The sequence below is a fragment of the Vombatus ursinus genome, unplaced genomic scaffold, assembly GCF_900497805.2.
Source record: "Vombatus ursinus unplaced genomic scaffold, bare-nosed wombat genome assembly UNPS02014807.1, whole genome shotgun sequence".
NCBI classification, from domain to species: Eukaryota; Metazoa; Chordata; class Mammalia; order Diprotodontia; family Vombatidae; genus Vombatus; species Vombatus ursinus.
This window is the reverse complement of record NW_020954585.1, coordinates 25,031,360-25,052,246: the sequence shown is the minus strand read 5'-3', so window position 1 is coordinate 25,052,246 and position 20,887 is coordinate 25,031,360. Positions and strand designations below refer to the sequence as shown.

At 39.8% G+C, this 20,887-nt stretch overlaps 2 protein-coding genes across 3 annotated transcripts in view; one reads left to right on the top strand and one right to left on the bottom strand.

Annotated features, from left to right (window-relative positions):
* Window positions 1-1,990, bottom strand: part of AP3S1 (adaptor related protein complex 3 subunit sigma 1) — a 95,667-nt gene extending 93,677 nt beyond the window's left edge. Inside the window, exon 1 of the mRNA XM_027874862.1 lies at window positions 1,846-1,990. Coding sequence (XP_027730663.1) covers window positions 1,846-1,914 — 69 coding nt within the window. The 5' untranslated portion in view covers window positions 1,915-1,990. The remainder of the gene's footprint in view (window positions 1-1,845) is intronic.
* Window positions 1,991-2,254: 264 nt separating this feature from the next.
* Window positions 2,255-11,685, top strand: ATG12 (autophagy related 12). 2 transcript variants are annotated; one of them, XM_027874327.1, is made up of 4 exons: window positions 2,255-3,000; window positions 5,849-5,985; window positions 6,637-6,699; window positions 10,354-11,685. In XM_027874327.1, exons 1-4 carry the CDS (start codon window positions 2,808-2,810, stop codon window positions 10,411-10,413), a joined length of 453 nt encoding a protein of 150 aa, XP_027730128.1. In that variant the 5' UTR covers window positions 2,255-2,807; the 3' UTR covers window positions 10,414-11,685. The 2 variants fall into 2 exon arrangements, with proteins under 2 accessions (XP_027730128.1, XP_027730129.1); XM_027874328.1 differs by having other exon boundaries at window positions 2,258-2,967.
* Window positions 11,686-20,887: the final 9,202 nt, after the last annotated feature.

The window sequence follows — 20,887 nt, the reverse complement described above, 5'->3', positions numbered from 1 at the left end:
TTGGTGATCCAATCTCTTTTCTCTCTAAATACTTTCCACTGAAGGCCCAGCCCTTTGTGCCTTCCCCAACAGTGAATGTGGCTCTTCTCTATGTGCTAGGCACTGTAGATACAGAGACAGTCGGAAAACAGTTGCACTCTCAAGGAGCTTACATTCTATATTCATAATATATAAACATTATCAATATGACATGATCAATTTTTAATGTATTTCTCTCTAAACAGGGTAAGGAACCAGCGATTGCTTTTACCAATAATGTTTGTGCTCTCTGCTAAATAGCCAAGTGTTTTACAAACATTGTAATAGTCCTACATTCTCATTGAAAGACAATAAGGAATGATGACAATACTTTACATTTATACAGTGCTTTTACATACATTATCTCACTTGACATTCTCAACCTCCAGAGATAGGCAGGGCAATATTATTAGCCAACTGTATGAATGAGGAAACTAAGTAAGGTTCAGAGAAAAGTCCAAAGTCACAACAGCTAATAGGTAGTGACAGTGAATTAACTCAAACTCAAGTCCTCTAGTCTAGTAAGTCTTACCATTTCTACAACTGCCTCACCTTGACAGATCCCTGTGATTGCTAAACAGTCAAAGTTCCTCATTCAAAAATGCCCCTTGAAGCTGAAATCTATATTTCAAGTAGAAAAGCACAATTCTAATTAGCCTTATTACAAACTTTATGAGCTACCTCAGCAGTGAATAATTAACAGCTGCCAAAAAAAAAAGTTATCCTATAGACTCCTTATCACTTTTAACCTTTCATAAGGAATGGCCAAAGTCATAGTAGCCATGCACATAAAAATGAGACGCACCAGAAAATCAGGCACATGAAATGAAGACTGCAGTTAGAATTAAGAAAGTGGTAGTGTCCATAAGGAACCTTGGATCCAACAAGGAAAAAATGTTTTTACGTCACTCCCCTGCCCAAGAAGTTTCAGTGAATCCTTCTTGCCTCTAAGATAAAACACAAATTTCTCACTTTAGCTTTTAAATTTGTCTCCAACCTATTTTTCCGGCCTCGTTGCACAGTACTTCCCTCCTCATATTCTGAGTTCCAGCTGCTGTTCTCCTCTACCAGACATGCCATCTCCTGCCTTTGTACGGGCTGTCTGTCCCCTATATCCTGACTGTCTTCCCACCTCAACCATGTTTTACAGATTCTCTGCAGAGCTCAATTCGAGTTGATATACCACCTACGTTCAGTAGCTAACGTCCTGCTCCCTGAAATCACTTTGACCTATGATCAATATACTTTTCTGTGGGCGCGTCGCCTCCCCACAAAAGGAAAGGTAAGCTCCTTAAAGGCAGGAACTTTTTTTTTCTGTCTCCGCACCTCCAGCACCCAACGCACAGCAGGTACTTAATAAATGCTGGCTGAATGAACAAAACGTTTGGGAGGTCTGGCCAAACCCGAGCCCTGCGCGCGCCGCCGCGGGCACAGACAGAGCCATCCCCGTGGAGAGCTAAGAAGTGACTTCTCCTTAGCCGGGTGACATATGCCCGAGCGACAGGCATAGAGACAGATGCAATCAAACTGCACGAGAGAGGTTAGCTCTAGAGTGAAGGGGGGCGCAGTGGAGAGGGATGGTGCAAAAGAAGAAAGGCGCGCCCAGGCAACAGGAGGTGTCCGGGCGGGGAAAAGGGAGCCACGTTCACGGTCAGATAAGGATGGGCGGAGAAGACCCACATTCCGGGGAGAGCCTGCAGGTGGATGGCCAGGGCAGGCACGGGGTACCGGTGAGAAGCGGAGCGGGACTGCAGCTGGGAGAGGTGGAGGCGACGAGGGGCGTGGGGGCTGCAGCAGCAGGAAGGCACGGCGTGGAGGGATACTCACATAGGGCTGGTAAAACTTGGAGAGCCGGGGTTTCCCGTGGTTGTTGAAGATGAGGATCGCCTTGATCATGATGGAGCCCGCGGCAGGGGAAGGGTCTGGGAGGAGGGAGGGGGTGGCCGGGTGGGCGCTGGGTCCCGGGCGGCGCGCGCGGAGCCAGCACAGACCTCTTCTGCTTCAAGTCGCTTCGTCGCCCGCCCCCTCCGCGCGCTCCCGGAGAGGGAGGGGAGAGGAGAGGAGAGCGAACCCGACAGAGGCTGGATCAGCTGGAAGCGGATACGCCTCGCGTCACACGCGCCGCCAGGCGGGCCCTGGCCCGGGCTCCGAGGGGCGCCTGCGCAGAAGCAGAGGTCTAGAAGAGGTCTGAGCGCCTGCGCCGGCTGCGGGGGTGTCGGGGCGAGCGCCTGGAGAACGCCTGCGCAAATACAGAGGGCAGGAAGCGATACGGGGTGCGAGAGGTCGGGGAGCGCCTGCGCAGACTCGGACTTAAGGGTGCAAAGGCTGAGGCAGAAAGCGCCGGGGGATTTTCCTCACTCTCGACACCGAGCTCTGTTAATAACTGCCCGACGGCTTTCGAGGTTAGAGGGAGAAGGTCGGTATTGACTGTAAAGTCATTGTTGAAGAGGCGATACGCTAACTTTGCGTCTTAAGAAGCAGACGTCGCACCGGCTCGGGGGACGCTTGCGCAGACGCAGACGGCAGAGAGCGAGGGACATTTTCCTCCAGCCTCTGGCGCCCCCCCCCCCGGGTTCACAGAACTCTGTTAACCTCCGCCAGCCGCCCCCAAGGCTTGGAGGGGCTTGAGGGACGAGGCCAGTGGTGACCGCGTGTTTCTGATCGCAGGGGCTGTACGCTCAGCTCTCCCCGGAAGACGAGCCCGAGCCCGGGGGAGGTATCGGGTCTCGCATCGCGGCACACACACCGCCGCCCCTGCACGTGGTCGGAGGCCGAGGCCGAGGAGCAGGATGGCGGAGCCCGAGCGACCGCCCATGTCCCTTCCTGGGGGCTCCGCCGCAGGGGAGGGAGCCCCCGAGGTGGGCTCGGATACGAATGCCTTGGAGCCGGCACCCTCTGCCGCCGTCTCCCCTGGAACAGAGGAACCCACCGGCGACGCCAAGAAAAAAAGTAATTTCCCTTGTTTCCCTTTGTCTGGGACAGGTCAGTTTCGATGGACGTGTGACTGCACAAAGGGCAGTGACCACTAAAAAATGAAGATTGACCAACTTGGCGGGCCTCGGACCCCTGTCTGATCCGAGAAGGATAAGGGTCTGTTTATTGCGTCTGGTGTAGAAGTGAGGGGAAAAGCCGTCTGGGCTGCTCAAGATTGGGGAGCAGATTGGCAGTGAGAGGGTGCAGCCCTGAATTTCCCTAATTTCCCTTCCTCCCCCCGCTGTAAGTGCAGGAGGAACATGAAGCATCCTTGATTTGGATTTTAACAGTTATTGGGGCCGCCTCCTCTTGGTGGTGTGAAGGCTGTGTAAATGACCAAAAAGTGGTTCATGGCCTGGAAGATCTGAGCTTTAGTATATAGATAAGAAATTTGCACAAACAACTACCAACTGTAATTCTAGGTGTTGTCTGGATTGTCACTGGTTGAGGCTGCGCTAAATGGAGGGTTCCTGTTGAAATTCTAAGGATAATAGACCTAAAAATAACACAGGAGAGGATGGGGAAGGCTTTGGGAGGATGTGGATTTGGAACAGAGCCTTAAATTTACTTCCTAAGTTAAGCTTTCTGCATCTCCACACCATCCCTGCCCCCCACAATACCTTGTATATCCTTGTATGTATTTTGTTTAATATGTGTGTGTAGCTGTCATTTCCCTTGATAGACTATAAGCTTCAGGAGGATCTAAATTTTTTGCTTTTTTCTCTTTGTATCCCAGAACCTACAACAATGCCTAGCATATAGCAGTCAATAAATTTGTGAATTGATTAGTTGAACAGTAGATTGGATTTTAACAGATATAAAAATGTCATATAAGAGTATTCCACGCAGAGAGATTGACGTGAAGGAGGGCACAAGGAGGGGCAGGATAGAAATGTACAGGGCCTTTTCAGGAACAGAAGAATAGAATGCCCGTGGGTGAGCAATGTCAAGATGGAAAAAAGTAGGTTTAGGTCAAGTTCTAGAGAGGCTATATAACATTTCTTACAAAGATAATGCCTGCTTAATGGAGTCTGCATTATTGTATAGGTGGTAGAAGAACTATTGAAGGTTTTTAAATACAAGAATGACATTAGAACCATGGTACAGGAAGTTGGTTAATAGCTGTGTGCCCTTTGGACTCTTAAAGTAGTATAGAAAGAGATGATTTGGATTTGGAGCAGTTAAGTGGCTTAGTGGATAGAGTACCAGGCCTGGAGTCAGGAAGATTTATCTTCCTGAGTTCAAAGCTTGCTTCAGATACTTCCTAGCAGTGTGACCCAGGGCAAGTCACTTAACCCTATTTGCCTCAGTTTCATCTGTAAAATGAACTGGAGAAGGAAATGGCAAAACCAGTCTAGTATATTTGCCAAGAAATCCCCAAATGGGGTCACAAAGATTTGGATGTGACTGAACAACAGCAATTTGAATTTGAATTAGAATAATGCCTGTAGAAAGGGAAAGGAAAACTGATAAAACTCAACACCTCTAATAACTATGTAATATCTAGTATGTAATATTTTCTATCAGGAGTTCACTTTCACTGGAATTCTTCTTTACCTCTGTATGTTAACTTCTGGTATCCACTTATAGTAAACATTTATTAAGCACCTACAGTGTACCCGGCATTGTGCTAAGTGCTGGGGATACAAGAAGAGGCAAAAGACAACCTTTGCCCTTGAGGAGCTTACACTCTAAAGCGGGAAACAACAAGCAAACAAATATGTACCAACAAGTTATACATAGGATAAATAAGAAAAAATTAGGAGAAGTGGGGGAAGGCTTCCTATAGAATGTGGGGTTTTAGTTGAACTCAATTTTCCATGAGAAAAATACCCAGAGCCAAGAGGTGAGTGTCTTGTTTGTGTAACTGCAAGAAGTCCAGTGTCACTAGACTGAAGAGTATGTTGTGGAGAGTAAGATGTAAGAAAACTTCCCAGTGCAGGGGGAAAGAAGGTGTAATGCAAGAAAGCCCTATCAGTATCACTGCTACTTCTGAACCCCATCCTTGCTTCCAAAATGCATGACACTTAACATCATTATTAAGCTGTTTCTTTTTTCACCAAGTAAAAAAGCCATTCTCTGTCTCGTTTCTTACCTAACCTTAGTCACTGAATGGGCATTGTTTCGGTCAAACTGAGACCTTTAAAAAAGCCAAGATCTCCCACTCCATCCAGGGCCATTTCCAGCCATTCTGATCTATATGTTGTCACTGGATCCAGATGGCTCCAGAGGAGAAAGTGAGGCTGGTGGCTTTGCACAGCCCTGCCTCGTTTAAATCCAGTTCACTTGCAAGTCACAGCATCATTTCCCTGATATCACAGTCCTCTTCAAGAAGGAAGGACAAACAACAACAACAGGAGGCTAAACTTTTGAACTCTGGATGGAATGAAGTGAGAGAATTGGTGGAGGAAAGGGAGAAGTGTTAGAAGGGATGAGTCCTAGCTTGAGTTAGACTGGAATGAGATGAAAAGTGTGAAAATGGGCCAGCTAGCTTAAATTCTACCAGCTTTTGGCCATAGGTACAAGGAAGATATGGGAAACAGGACATCTCTGGAAGGCACCATTTCCCTTCAGTTATTTCTTTCAGTTCAGAGAGGCTTTTGACTTGACATAATTTTTTAGAGCTAGCAACTAGATTTTAAAGGGCAACCTTGTAATGACTTATAAATTATTGGAGGACAAAGAAAAAGTAATTAACAAGAAAAAAGTAATATTTAAAGTATTTAGTCATCACAGTGGCCAACTCCAGGCTTTATTAAAAGAAACTAGTTAGTGATTTTTTTTAAGTATTCTAATTGTTAATATCTCATTCTCTTTACCTATTTCAGTTTAATTGTCATTCACATTATTTTTACAGTTGATGTTCTACTAAAGGCTGTTGGAGACACCCCTATAATGAAAACAAAGAAGTGGGCTGTAGAACGAACCCGAACAATTCAGGGTCTCATTGATTTCATCAAAAAATTTCTTAAACTTGTGGCTTCTGAACAATTGGTATGTGAGCAACATTGTTCTTTTCCTTATATAGGATTCATAACACCTTAAAGCAGCAAAAACAGGCTAAACTCTTAGGTAGGAAAAGTATGAAACTGGAGAAATGTATTTTTTTTTTCTTTCAAAAATAATTAAATTTCATTCAATTAAAAATCTATTTTCTCTCTTTCACCCTCGCCTTCTCCTTTGGAAAGGAAGAAGAAAAACAAAACCCTTGTAACAACTTTGCATAGTCAAGCAAAACAAATTTCCATATTGTCCACACACACCCCACCCCACCCCCCAAAAAATGAGTCTATCACTTCTATCAGGAAGTGGGTGGCATACTTCATGATTGCACCTTTGGAAATATGGTTGGTTATTGAGCATCTCAAAGTTCTTTCAAGATTGTTTGTGTTTGCAATATTATTGTTACTGTAGGAATTGTTCTCTTGGTTCTTTTCCCTTCACTCTGTATCAGTATATATCTCTTTCCAGGTTTCTTTGTAACCAGAATGATACAGTAGTTTTGACCATAGACTCAGAGCAAAGAGTTAGATGTAAGTGATCAGGAATTGGAAGAAACGCTGTTTACTCAAGATGCTGAGCTATGAAAGAAGATTGGATAATTATGACATTGGATAATAATGACATTTTTTTCTTTCCTTATAGTTTATATATGTGAATCAGTCCTTTGCTCCTTCACCAGATCAAGAAGTTGGAACACTCTATGAGGTAATTAATTTCAACCTTTACATAGTGGATATAGATAAATTATTGATAAGTTACATTTCTGCTTATCTTAGGTCATTGATATTTTACTGTCCATAATGATCTTGTATATGTAACTTTGAACTGTATTGGAGGGAAAACCAATATTCAGGTTCATAGTATAACCTCTACCTGAACCAAAATCCTTTGTGCAACAACCCCAACAAGTGACTGTCCAGTCTTTGCTTGAAGACTTCTAATGATAAAAACCTCCCAGGATAACCCATTTCACTGTTGGATAACTCTGATTATATCAAGTCAGAATCTGGGATCTCTGCACTTCTGGACTTTGGGACCAAGAAGTGCAGATCTAATCACTCTTTCATATATTTGAAGACAGCTCTTCTCTCTCCATATACTCATATGCACACGTACATGTTCACACACACTCCACCCCTTAGTATTCTCTTTTCCAGACTAAACATCCTCAGTTCCTTCAACTGAACCTCTTATAGCATGAACTTCTGGTCATTCATCTTTTCTGGACCCTTTCCAACTTAGCAATGTTCTCCAAAAAATATCTTGCCTAGAACTGAACATAGTAATCTATATGTGATCTGTTCAGGGCAGAATATAGAGGGACTAGTTCCTTCCGGTTCTTGGATACTGTATCTCTATCGCCCTGTCACATTAGATTTTTAGTTGCTATCTTACACAATAATTGTCATTGACAGTTGACTCATACTGAGCTTTCAGTATACTAAAACCCCCAGATTTTTTTCAAATAAACTGCTCTCTAGCTATATTGCCCTCCTCCCATCTTATATTTGTGGAGCTGACTTTTTTTTAATCCAAATGTAAGACTTTATATTTCTTTGTAATAAATTTCATATTAGATTTACACCAGCATTCTAGCCTGTCGAGATTGTTTTGGATCTTAGCTTTGTCATATAATATGTTAACTTTGTACTTACACTACTTATGTGACCTTGGATAACCTAGTATAACCTGCCTGGGCCCCTTCTTAACTGTCTCTAAAATTAAATTGTTGAACTTAATTGGCTTCTAAAAGTATATTCCAGCTGTATATCTATAAACTGGTGATCTGGAAATTTGATGAGGCCATCTACAATTTTATCCAAGTCATTGATAAAAATATTAAACAACACAAGCACATCTCCTTCTAGAAACTTCTATCCAAGTTGACTTTGAGCCATTAATGAGATCTGGTCATTCAGCCACCTTTTAATTCATTTCTCTGACCTTTCTCTGTGGCATTAGCCCTTGTCATCTTGTCCACAGCCATCACGTGGGAGATTTTGTCACATATTTTGCTAAAATCCAAGTAAGCTGACTCTGGCATACCCCTGATCTACCAGTCTAGTAACCTGTCCAAAAAGAAAATGAGGTTCATCTTAAATAAATTGTTTTTGATGAAGCTATACTAGCTGTTTGTTTTCTTTTTCTAGATGTTCACCCCCCATACCATTAACACAAAGTAGAATTTTATCAAGATTTGAAGTCACCTCATTGATATATTGTCTGTAGATTACATTCTCTTCACTTTTTTAAAAATTGAGTTAACATTCTGCCTTCTCTAGACCTGTGGTGCCTCTCCTGTTCTCTGAAATCTTTCAAATATCAGTAAACAGAGTCTCAGCGATCAAATCTGCTGGTTCTTTCAGTACTCTGGGATGTAATCTGTCTGGACCTGGTGACTTGAATTTATGAAAAGTGGCAAGGTGTTCTATTCCCATCTCCTTACTTATTTTAGGTTTCAATTACAAACTAGCCTTTTTTTTTTTTTGGTGGTTTTTTTTCCCAGTCCAAAGATTATTCTCAGCAGAGTTAACCAAAGGAAAATAAGAGTAGAACAGTTAGTTCTGCCTTCTGTCTTTCATTATCTCATCTATCATAAACAGTAGTCCTATCTTTTTTTCAATATTTCCCCCACACACAACCCAATTTAGCTTTTGTGGTCCATTTTTCTTTACTAGTCTCAGCTCATTTTTCACTATAGAACACCTAAGTATACCTAACACTATTCTTATAGGACCATGCCATGCTTTTGTAGTCATCCTCTGTTACTTGACTTCATTGCTGTCTATTGTTCATGTCTTTTTAAAAATTTAAGTTGCTCAGTGAGTTCTCTATGTATATATATAACTATATCTTAAGATAATAACCATCTTTTTGTCTTCATCAAAGTTTCTCTTTGTATCTTCTGAATTTTATTCATGAAGGCTTCTCATTCCTCTTGAGCCTATTTCTATAAAAAAAATTTAGGCCATGGTATTCAATCTAACCTTTCTCTGAATAATAGAATGCATGTCAGACTGTGCCCACCTCTCCTCTATTGCAAATTAGTATTGGTCAAAACCGTGAAGGATCCCTTCATTTCTATTTCAACAATCAGTTTCACCATTTTGTTGAGAATTTGGTCTGGTAGAACAGTTCACCTTCTGGTTCCTCCCCTCTTTTGAAGGGTGAAATTATTATCAAGGCAAACCAGGAGATTACTGGCTGCTTTGCTTCTATAAGAGAGAGAGGGAACTCCATCAGGTGTCCACATAACTGAAGCTTCCACCATTACTATATTGTGTTTCTAATCTTCCTGATTCCTCATCTGTTTCTTCTATTTGTTCAATAACAGTAGCATTTCTGTGTCTTTCTCTACTGATCTTCACCCAGATCATCCCCATCTTTTCCCCCTCTGATTCATTGGGTTCTTTCTTCATACAAATTGCTACTCATTCTTTCCCTCTTCTTCCTATATTGTTCCTTTTCTGTGGGGTATATCCCTTCAGAGCTGTATTCCAGGTAAAGGTCCTGACCTACCAAATCTCAATATATCTTTTGAGGTCATTTTTTGTTGGGATTTCTGATTCATCTTGTTTGTTATCGCTATGTCTTAACTAGCTCCAACCCTTCTTACTTTTTCCTAGAGTCAATTGTCCAGCATTTCCTGGATGATTCGGGGGAAATGGCTAGTCAAGATTGTCATTTGTCTTTCAGCTGCCTAGTATGTGTAAGTGGGGGGAGGAAGGGTAATGCTGGACTTGAGATAAAAAGAGGTTCAATTTTGAGAGGCCCTCAGGTCTGACATTACATAAATCACTTAACCTCTACTATGGACTTGTTTCCTTATCTGTAAAATACATATAATACATATGTATACATATGTGTATATAATACATTTACATGTAAAATACATACCTGTACTCTCCCACAGAGTTGTAAGAAAAACACCTGACAAATGTGAGTTTAGATTATTATTACTAATTAGAACAATAACCATAATGGGAAGAGGAAATGTGGCTAAATGCAATTAAATTCATTACCAGTAAAAAAAGTATCTCAAGTATATACCATTTTAGTGCTGGATTCAGTATGAGCAAGATTAAGAAAGTATACTTCTGTCCACGGTTGAAATGGCTGAATTCACTAAGTATTCCTAATTGTGTCAAAGGAAAGCACTCATTGCTTAACAGATTAAGGTTGCAATGCTTATAATCTACTTGCTCACATATATGTAGGAATATTGCAAAATATTTGTGGTCTATGACATTTGATGGTGTTAATTTCATTTTGAGGAATAGATTACACATTGAGGCTGAGTGCAGTGGAGCTTAATTCTTTGTTGTATTTTCTCTTTTTTTTTTTTTCCCTCTTTTGTAGTGTTTTGGCAGTGATGGTAAGCTGGTCCTGCATTACTGCAAATCTCAGGCATGGGGATGATCTATACACAGTAAGAACCACTTGCTGCTTAGCACTAACCTCCAAAAAGGAAGCAGAGCACTGAGAGACTTTGTGTCCAAAAACATGTTGGAAAGAGATGAATGTGATCTTCTCTCCATTTATTTGCAAAATACTCTCTTTATGTATAAGAGACATACCTGTAAACAGAAAATGGACTCCCACTAAATGTAACTTAAACTATTTGTCATATAAATCATCATTACAAAGTTGACAGAATATATCCATCTTGCTAGTGTTGCAAAACGTCTTGGCTACTGTTTTCATAATGACAGTGTACTCTTAATTGTCCTTTGATAAAAGGGATCTTTCTTTAATACTTGTTTGTACAGGAAAATCCAATGTGCTTTAGCCATAAGATGTTCTTTCTCATATTGCATCTCCTGGGCAGTCTTCTCTTAAAACATCTGTGCAGGTAGGATAAAATCATCTCAGTTTGCAGTCTCTCCATTTTGCTTACATAGTCTGGAAGAGGGTAGCCCAACAGGCAAATGAGGGAGGGATAGCTATTGCCATCTCTCTTTAATGTCTTCATTGCCCCATTGACACTGAAATTTTTTTATAATAACGGGCATTTAGCCAACAGGTGGAGCAAACAATTTGGATAGTTGCAAGGCTACCTTAAAATATTTATTGTGTAATAGAAACTCTCAACATCATAGGGCTTTGCTAATTTCTCTTATTCTCTTTTATTAAACATTTGGGATAGGTAGATTGTCTAGAGCTTTTTAGCCTTACTATTTAATACTTATTTAAGTACACAGTGATTTATTACTGTATATTTACTTATACAGTGCCAAAACACTTTGTATATAACTACAACAACATATCCAGGTTAAACTTTGGGGTTTTTTGTTTGTTTTTGTTTTATTTTTTTTTCTAAGTTTGATTCTGGAAGGCTCTCTAAAAATCACTCTCTGCCTCATTGATGTTTCATGCTACTACCAAAAATTTAATTTTTCTATTAATTTAGCCATTAGAATTAACTTTTTTCTTTACTGCATTTGTCACATGTTTTTTTCAACTAACATTCCAGTAAATTGAATGAAATTATATACCATTTTAAAGTGTCCACTGGAACCATAAAAGAAAAAAAATTTCATGAATTTTACATTTTGACTTCGTATTGTTTTCCAAGTTTTATTTAATTCTGTATCATTTCAATGCTATTATAGTGATATGCCATATGTGAACATTAGGGGGTGCCATAGAACAACAGTAAGCTGTGTTTCCCTTTTAAAAGCTGAAATCTTAGTTCTCTGCTCTTTTTTCCGTCTAATTCTGTTTGTCTAAGGATGAAGTCTTCTGTTTTCCCCACACTAAAGACCCTATTTGATGCATTCATTCACTAAAACTAAACACAGAAATAATCTGTTAGATTAAATTGTGATAATAGTATACAACCAAGGATGGTGTACAATGCATAGCTTGAGTTGGAAAAAGGGTAACTTTTCAGAGTTATAGAATTTAGGCAAACAATCTATTTTTTAGCTTTGTCTGACCTTCCATAGGGACTTTTTTTTACTACTGTAGTCTTTATTGTAAACTTTTAATGATAGAGATCTGTAATTTTTTTTTTTTTTAATAGAGAGCTGGGCCTAGACTCTGGGCTCTAAGAGTCAGGAAGACCTGAATTCAAATCTCACCTCAAACACTTCCTACCTCTGTGACCCTGGGCAAATCACTTAATCTCTGTTTGCCTCAGTTTCCTGATATATAAAATGGGCATAATAATAGCACCTATCTCTTAAGGTTGTTGTGAGGATCAAATGAGATAATGATTATATAGCATTTAGCCCAGTGCCTGGCACATATAAATACAGCTCGGTGGTGCAGTAGATAGCGTGTCAGGCCCGGAGTCAGAAAGACTCATCTTCCTGAGTTAAAATCTGGCCTCAGACACTTAATAGCTGTGTGACCCTGAGCAAGTCACTTCATTCTGTTTGCCTCAGTTTCCTCATCTGTAAAAGAGCTGGAGAGGGAAATGGCAAACCATTCCAGTGTCTTTGCCAAGAAAACCCCAAATGGGGTCACGAAGAGTCAGATACAATTGAACAACAACATATAAATGTTAGCTAATATTATTAGCATTGTTATTGGTTTGAGGAATTCTGAGTGAAGAAACTCCTACCAATATAGATTTTCAACAGTTCTATAACTTACGGTTAGAATTGCCTGGTACTTGAGAGGTAGCATGACCTGTACAGGGTCACCTACTATATGTCTAAGGCCCTTCTGGAGCCCACGTTGTCCTGGCTCTTAGATCGGCTTTCAGGTCATGGCGAGGCTCCACTACACCATTCTGTCTGGTAATAACAATGCTACTTCTAATAACTTTAATAGAATTTTCAACATGCCAACAGTAAAAATACAGTATATTTTCAACCACAATTTAATTTTAACTTCATGCTGAACTTAATCAGTTTTTATACTTTCATTTTTAATAATTTGTAGAGAGCTATCATTTCAACAAGTATTTATTAAGAGCCTGATAACATGTCAGACACTATTCTTTTACTAGAGCTATAAGGACAAAAATGAAACTGTTCTTGACCTCAGGGAACTTATATTCTACTGAGGATGGTAGAGACAAAATCTACATGATAAGTACACATAAAACATGCAGAGCAAGTATTATACAAAGTAATTTCAGAGGGGGAGCACTAATTATTGGGGAGATCAAGTAAGGCCTCACTCTTTAGTTATTCTTTGAAAAAAACTAAGGATTCTACCAGATGGGGTAAAGAGGGAGAACATTTCAAGCATGAGGGACAATATCCTCTTGAGAGAAATGCACTGCTCTTCAAGGGACAGCAGGTAAGCCACTTTGAAATAGGTATGTGAGTGGGGAGTACCATGAAATAAGCCTAGTAAGATAGGGTGGAGCCAGATGGTGAAGAGCTTTAAGAGCCAGAGGAATTTTTTTTTTTTTACAGGCAAGGGGGAACCCCTGAATGTTCTTGAGTAGGGGAGTAACATTGTCAGACCTGTGTCTTAGGAATATCAATTTGGCATCTGTAGAGGATAGATTAGAGAGAGTAAGAGACTGGTAGCAGGGAGATTTAGGAAGCTAACAGTTGAGGTTAAGACCTTGAATTAGGTTGGTGGTTGTGTGAGGGAAGATAAAGGGTTAATTATAAGAAATTTGGAGTTAGAGTTGACAGGACTTGCCGGTTGGGTTTGAAGGAGGGTTGAGAGAGAGTGAAGAATCAAAGGTGACTTCTAGGTTACAAATCTGAGTGGTGGCAAGAATGTTGGCACCCTCAACAGAAACAGGGAAGTTAGAAAAAGAGATGTGTTTTGGAAAGTTCTGTTTAAGATATCCAGAAGGCAGTTGGTGGAGGATTACTCAGGAAAGCTGGGAAAAGAAGATGGTTTAATAAGTAGATATGGGAGACATAGAAGTGATCATTCAATCCTTGACAACCGATGAGATCCCAGAAAGAGAACAGAGAAAAACAGAACTAACAACAGAATCATGAGCTATATCCATGCAGAGGTGGAGGTAAATAAATGATTGTTGAGCAAGGGAGACTAAGAAGAAATGGATAACCTAAAAGAAAACCAAAAAAGAACGGTGTCACCAAAACTTAGGAAGGGGATAGTATTTAGGGAAGAGGAAATGGTCCGTAGTCAAATGAGCATTTATTAAGCACCAAGCATTGTGCTAGGCTCTAGGGATACAAGGAAAGGCAAAAAAGTAATGCCAGCTATCAAGAAGCATACATTCTGAAGGGAAAGCATGTGTAAATAACTAGGCACATACAAGATAGGTATACCAGGGGCGGGGAACCTGCAGCTTCAAGGCCACATATGGCCCTCTAGGTCCTCAATTGCAGCCCTTTGACTGAAACCAAACTTCACAGAACAGAAAATTTGGAGTCAAAGGGCTTTACTTGAGGACCTAGCGGGCCATATGCGGCCTGGAGGCCACAGGTTTCCCACCCCTGGTCTAGAACTTAAGATGAGACTGGGCTGTAGGTATGTATGTGTCTGTGTGTGGGGGTATTTGGGAATCAGCATAGAGATGATAAGTGAACCCAGAGAAGCTGATGAGACCGTGTGAAAAGTATGGAGCAAAAAGAAAAGACAGCCCAGGACAGAGCCTTGGACAATGCCTACACTGGATATGACATGGATGAAGAAGCAGCAAAGGAATATGAGAATCAGATTTGTACATAAAGGAGACTCAGAAGAGAACAGTGTCATGAAAACCTGGAAAAGAGACTATTCAGAAGGAAAGCGTGATCCACAGTGTTACATGTTGCAAAGAGGTTAAGGAGGATTGAGAAAAGGCTGTAAGATTTGATAAGAGGTCATTAGTTACATTGTAGAAAACAGTCTCACTAGAGTTTTGAGTATAGGTAATGAGAATTGAGATACAGATGAATTGGGAGGTCCAGATATTTGAGAGAACACACACACATAGAGTATAGGGGAAAAGGTTGAACTGGAGAAGAGTAATGAGCCAGGTACTGATATGTTTGAAAAAGGAAGACTCGAGAAGAAGAGTTGCATACTATAAATTACTACAAAAACATTTTCCAAATCACTAAGCCAGGTCTGCACAACCTACAGCCTGCCAAAGGTTCTGGTGGCCCATGAAAAATACAGAGGATGTAAAAGAAAATAAAGATGTAACGAGTGCTTTGTCCATGCCCCGCTTAATCTGCCTTCTACTAGTCACTATTGTGCCTGTCATGTAACTTGGTGGATGGGTTGCCACTGCACACTCTTTCCTGTTTGTCATGTGACCCATGGCAACCAACCATCGTCTGTCTCTAGACTGAGAAGAGCAACTTCATGATAAATAAAAATCTTAAATAATAAATGTAATTAATTGCTGTTAATTGAAATTTCCTTTTTTATAAATATGCTTTATTTGCAAAATAGTTTAATCATTAATTATACCTTTACTTGGAAAGTGAACTACTAAAAACCTATCCACAACCCAAAGAAGTTTGACCTATTTTAATTTTTTCCCTTACCTACTGGCAAGTTGTGCAGATCTACATGAAGCCATAAGAGAAAGGCACATTAAAGCAGCTCTGAGATTTTTCCATATGCCAGGCAAATAAGCAAAGGTGAAAAAGTGGGACCAGTCAGTGTTAGATTGTAGGAAGATGGATATACTGACACCCTTGTTTGGTAGTGTTGTGAAGTAGTCCAGCCATATTGGATTTCAGTTTGTAATTATGCCAGAAAAGTGACTAAATTCTACTTGCTCTTCTCCATTACTGCCTTTATACCCTACCACGATCAAAAGCAAAAACAAAGACTTATGATTTCCCAAAATAGTCATAGAAGCAATCTTTGGGGTAGCAAAAAACTAAACACAAAGTGGATTCCCATCATTTGGGAAATGACTGAAAAACTATGGGATATAAATTTAATAGAAAATTATTGTGGAATAAGAAATGACAAGCAAGGGATTTAGAGAAACTTGCCAAGTTCTATTTGAATTGATGCAGAGCAAACCATGCAGAACCAAAAGAGCAACATTTGCAATAACTACAACAGTGTAAATGAAAAGATCGCTGAAAGGCAGGTGAGCCCATGAGTAATGGAAAAACCAAGGAAAGTTTCGGAAAAGAGTTAAGCCAGCTCCCTCCTCCCAGTGGAAGGGCAACTTATACATAACATTTAGAGGAAGTTTGGGATGGTTGACAAAGTCAGGATTAAAGTCAGGAAGACCTGTATTCAAGTCTGGTCTCTGGACTTGTTGTCCAGGCTAGCTATGTTACCCTGAACCTCTCGACGTCCATGGCAATATGTCAAATCTGGAGGTTGCAGAGAAAATTCCAGCCTGCATTGCTAGAGGGAGTGTGCTCACCCCAGATTATTTATGTCAATTAGGTCATAGACCCAGTCCTATTTCTTTGATATAAGGGATAGAGTGTTAAACTTAGGAAAATCTGAGTTCAAACTCTGTCTCAGCATGAGCTATGTGATTCTGGACATGAAGTCACTTGATCTCTCTCCAAATAGAAATATTAGCACAGGGTTGTGAGAAGCAAGTGCTTTGCCAGCTTGAAACACTGTATAAATGTTAGTTATTATTGTTAGATTATCAGATATGTTCATACGATATTTCGTGCCTCCAGTGTTTTTGCTTAATTTTTTTTTGTCACAATTAAATCTGAAGGGGGAGCTGATTAAAATGACTAATTTAAAGAGAAAAGATATCAATAAAAAATTTTTAAATAAAGCATGATGAATGTCCTGGGGGCAGATCAAGATTTAAGTCTCTCAAAACTGTCTTGTTTTAATGTGAATTCTAGCAATGGTTTCTTCTCGTGGCCAGACATGTTGCACTCAAGAAAATTATCAAAGCACTGGACACAACTGAACACCCTAATAAAATGACTTTCCTAAATGAGACATTCTCTGCTGTGCCTTCCCACACTGGGTATAAGATTATAAAACTTTTTTTTTTCTACAAGCACATGACGTATTTAATTGAAAGTTCATACAATTCATTTACAAAGTGGTCAATTGTTTACCATCATTTTCTTTTGGAAACTGGTCCATACAACTATTGCAAAAATCATATATGGCACTCAGAAATAGACTGAGATTGGTCTCCTAGCCCATACACCATGCTCCTGATAAAGGTTTGGCCAAAATTGGCCACTGGCCATTCACTAAATATGCTCTGATCGAATCCCTGCCCCACCACTTATTAGCCATGTGTCCCTGGACAAATCACTTCACCTCTCTGAGGCTCTGTTTCCTTATTTGCTACTATCTGTCTCACAGAATTGTGAGGAAAGTGTTTCAGAAATTTTAAAGGGTACTTAACACTGGCTGCGTGACCTGGTAAGTCATTTAATCTCTCAATGCTCTAAACAACTCTGAGAAGCTCTTAAACTTGGGTCTGTGAATTTTTTTTAAAATATTTTTGATTACTATTTCAACATAATTTGTTTCCTTTGCAATCTTTTGTATTTTGTTTTATACCCTTAAAAACATAATTCTGAGAACAAGTCCATAGGCTTCACCAGAGGAGGCCACGACACATAAAAAACGGCAAGACCTCTGCCCTAAGACTATAAATTACAGAGAAGATGGCAACCAGCACTGATAAAGTGAATTTCCTCATCCAGGAATTCCCTATATCAGTGAAGTCATAGGTCCAGTCTTTAGCCTTCTCTATTAATCCTATAAATGTAATTTGAGCTTTTTTTTTCTTTTTGCCTCCTCACCTTTTCTCAAACTGTTCCCTCTCCCCAAAATGCCCTCCCAACTCCTCCCCCCATCACCTTTGCACTTCTAAACACTACTTTTTTTCCAAAAAATTCTACCCATCCTTAAAGGTCCAGCTCAAATGCCACCTCCCTCCAGAATCTCCTGTTCACCCCAGCCAGAAGTGTGCTGTCTCTCCTCCAAACTCCCTTTTGGCACCTTGTGCAGTTATTTTCAGTTATTGCGGTAGTTCTTTTTTATATACCTGTTTTCCTCCAATTAAATTGTAAGTCCATTAAGATCAGAAATTATGCTTTACTCACCTTTGTATCCCCAGAATGCCGACACATAACAGGGTCTACATAACACCATGAATGGCACAAAATGGGCACATTCTCTTAAAACTGACCAATGACAAAATACCCATGAACAAAGAGTTTATATCCATGATGCTTCCCATAAGAATCTACACAGAGTGAAGGCCAGAAACTTGTGACCATCCAGTGCCCAAGGGGAAGAATGAAGTACAAAATTTTCCTGAATAATGGAATGCCTTTCCACAGAAGAACAGGGGCAACTGTTAGATTTTGGAAAAGCACTTGTTTCGAACAGATTATTTTAGAATATCCCTAGGGGATATGAGGGTGGGGTGGGGAAGGGGTTGGATCTTCAATAAATAAGCTTGTCAAATAAGACAATAGATAAGCAGTGCATTCATTACTGTCTTCCCTGCCTCTTTACTGGACAGTTTAATCTTAGGGATTATATAGATAGGGAGTGTTCACTTATTTGCTAGAAGCCCCACTTTTGCAAAAGACTTAGACCTTAAGGTCACAGTATGGGGAACTAAGTCTAATTAGATAGCAAGTGGGACAAAGGAGACAAGAAAAAGAAGATGATAATAGAAGATGATACTGTACTTGCAGTAAGGGAAAGAGAAAAGCTTGAGGACCTTTTGAATGTATGTATGTATTAATGACTAATTGTACCATTGCTCCAGAAATTATGCAATCATAGATCTAGACCTGGAGGGACCTCAAAAGCCATCTACTGCAACTCCTCATTTAACAGATAAGGAAACTGAGGGCTAGGGAGGCTAAATGTATTGGCTGGTTTGGGTCACATAGTAAGCATCAGAGGAAGGATGTGTGATTGGAGAGGCAATGCTTTTCCTGCTGTTTCAGAAATACAGAAAAGGTCAAATGTCTACTGAGGAAATAGGTTATGGGCTGAGGAAAGAGGGTGTGTATGTGTGTGTGTGTGTGTGTGTGTGTGTGTGTGTGAAGAAAGATATCCACATGTGCTTGGGAGGTGTTTCATGTTGTATTGGAGCACATACCAAGCCACTTCCCCAGTGTGTTGCAAACTAAGTAATGAATATAAAACCATATGATAAAGCTTTCAGGTTATCCCACATCCCTACATTCATGACTATTGATGGTCTGGAGACAGGGCTGGGGAGGTTATTCAACAAAAGCTGCCATAGAGATGTACTGGAAGTAGTTTAGCACATAAAGACACACTGGGTTGGGGGTAGGAGGCAGAGTATAGAGTGAAAATAAATCAGGAAGACTTGAATTCAAGTCTTGCCTCAGAAATTTATTAGCTATGTGACCAGGCCAGTCTTCTTTTCTGCATCTGTAAATGGGAAAAATAGCATCTACATTCCAAACTTGGGAGAATCAACATGTACAAAGTGCTTTGCAAATAGGCAAATCTGTTTACAGACTAAGTCCCGTAAGACGACAAACAACTGACAAACATTTGTTGGGACAAGCCAGCTATTCAGGCAGAAATGGAGAAGAGTGAACAGAAGAAAATTAATTCTAGTCAGAAGATCTGTGATTTCATTATATTGGTCAAAATGAATAAATAAAATGAGTGATTAAAGAGGGGAGGGAGTATGATTTCCATACCTTAAGGACCCATGATTTATTACAATAGCCTAATCAGATCCTCCGCTAACCCCTGTATCTTATTAATGAGTTGTTCTGGAAAAATACATTCATCTTCTGCTCACTAACTTTATAGTGATAAAAAGGTTAATGCAGTTTAGTATAGAAAATATACTGAAATGGGGTGAAAATAGGATGAAGAAAAGAAAACTAGATTGGAAGTGACAAATATTCTGAATTTGAGATCATTCAGACTTCATCGAACTACATTTTGAAACATCATTGAGGACATTTTAAACTACATTGTAACAAAGAATTGATGCATATTTTATGTACTTGCAAAAAAAACTGATGTAAACTTTATTTCTACAATTGTACAACTTTAGGGTAACATAGGTTAACACAGGAAAAATAATGTCTTTAAAGGGTTCATTAAATACACATGTATGTATATGTGTATATATATTATGCAGATAGAAGCAGAACTTTTTTTCTTATTAAAAATCTTGAAGTAGAAAAAGGTGGTATAAAAACAATAAAATGGTATAAAAGCAAAGTAAAGGAGGTATAAAAACAGAAAAAAAAATTGTGGAAGTCAAGTGAAATCATAGAATAGATTTCTAGAGTTGGAAGGAGCCTTCAAGGTCATCTAGTCAGAACACACACCCAATATAGGAGTATCTTCTACGTGAAACATTGCATCGCAGAATACATACTGGGAGGGAAACTCAGTAGCCATCCAGTCCAACTTATTCCTAAACAAGAATCCCTTCTAAATATCCCTGAAAAGAGATCATCCAGCCTTTGGTTAAAAGATCTCTATAACGAGAAAGCACAATTGCCACCCTAAGCATCCCACTTCAATTTTGGATAGCTCTAATTGCTAGGAAGTTTTTCTTGATATTAAGCCAAAGTCTTCCTCATGATTTTGACCCATTGCTCCTAGTTCTGCCCTGTAGGGCCAAGACTAAAACCTCTTTCATGTATATGCATCCCATACTTGAAGACAACTGTTATATCCAAAGTCCTATCTTCTGCTAACCATCCTCAGTTCTCTGGTGATCTTTAACATCTTGCCTTTACTTTCCAGTGTTGTATAGCTCTGATGGTCAGAAGTTTCTTCTTTATTTAATCAGATCTCTATCTCTATATTTTTCTATCCTTTGGCCCAAAATTTGCTTTCACTAGCAAGATAGAAAAAGTCTCATCTCTCTTCAACATGATAGTACTTAAAATATTTGAAAATATCCATGACACACCCTTGTCTAATCTTTTTTTTCCTCCTACATAAATATACTCAATTTTTTTTTTCAACCATTCTTCACATAAGTGCTTTGTAGACCTCTCAAAATTCTGGTCATATTCATTTGAACACA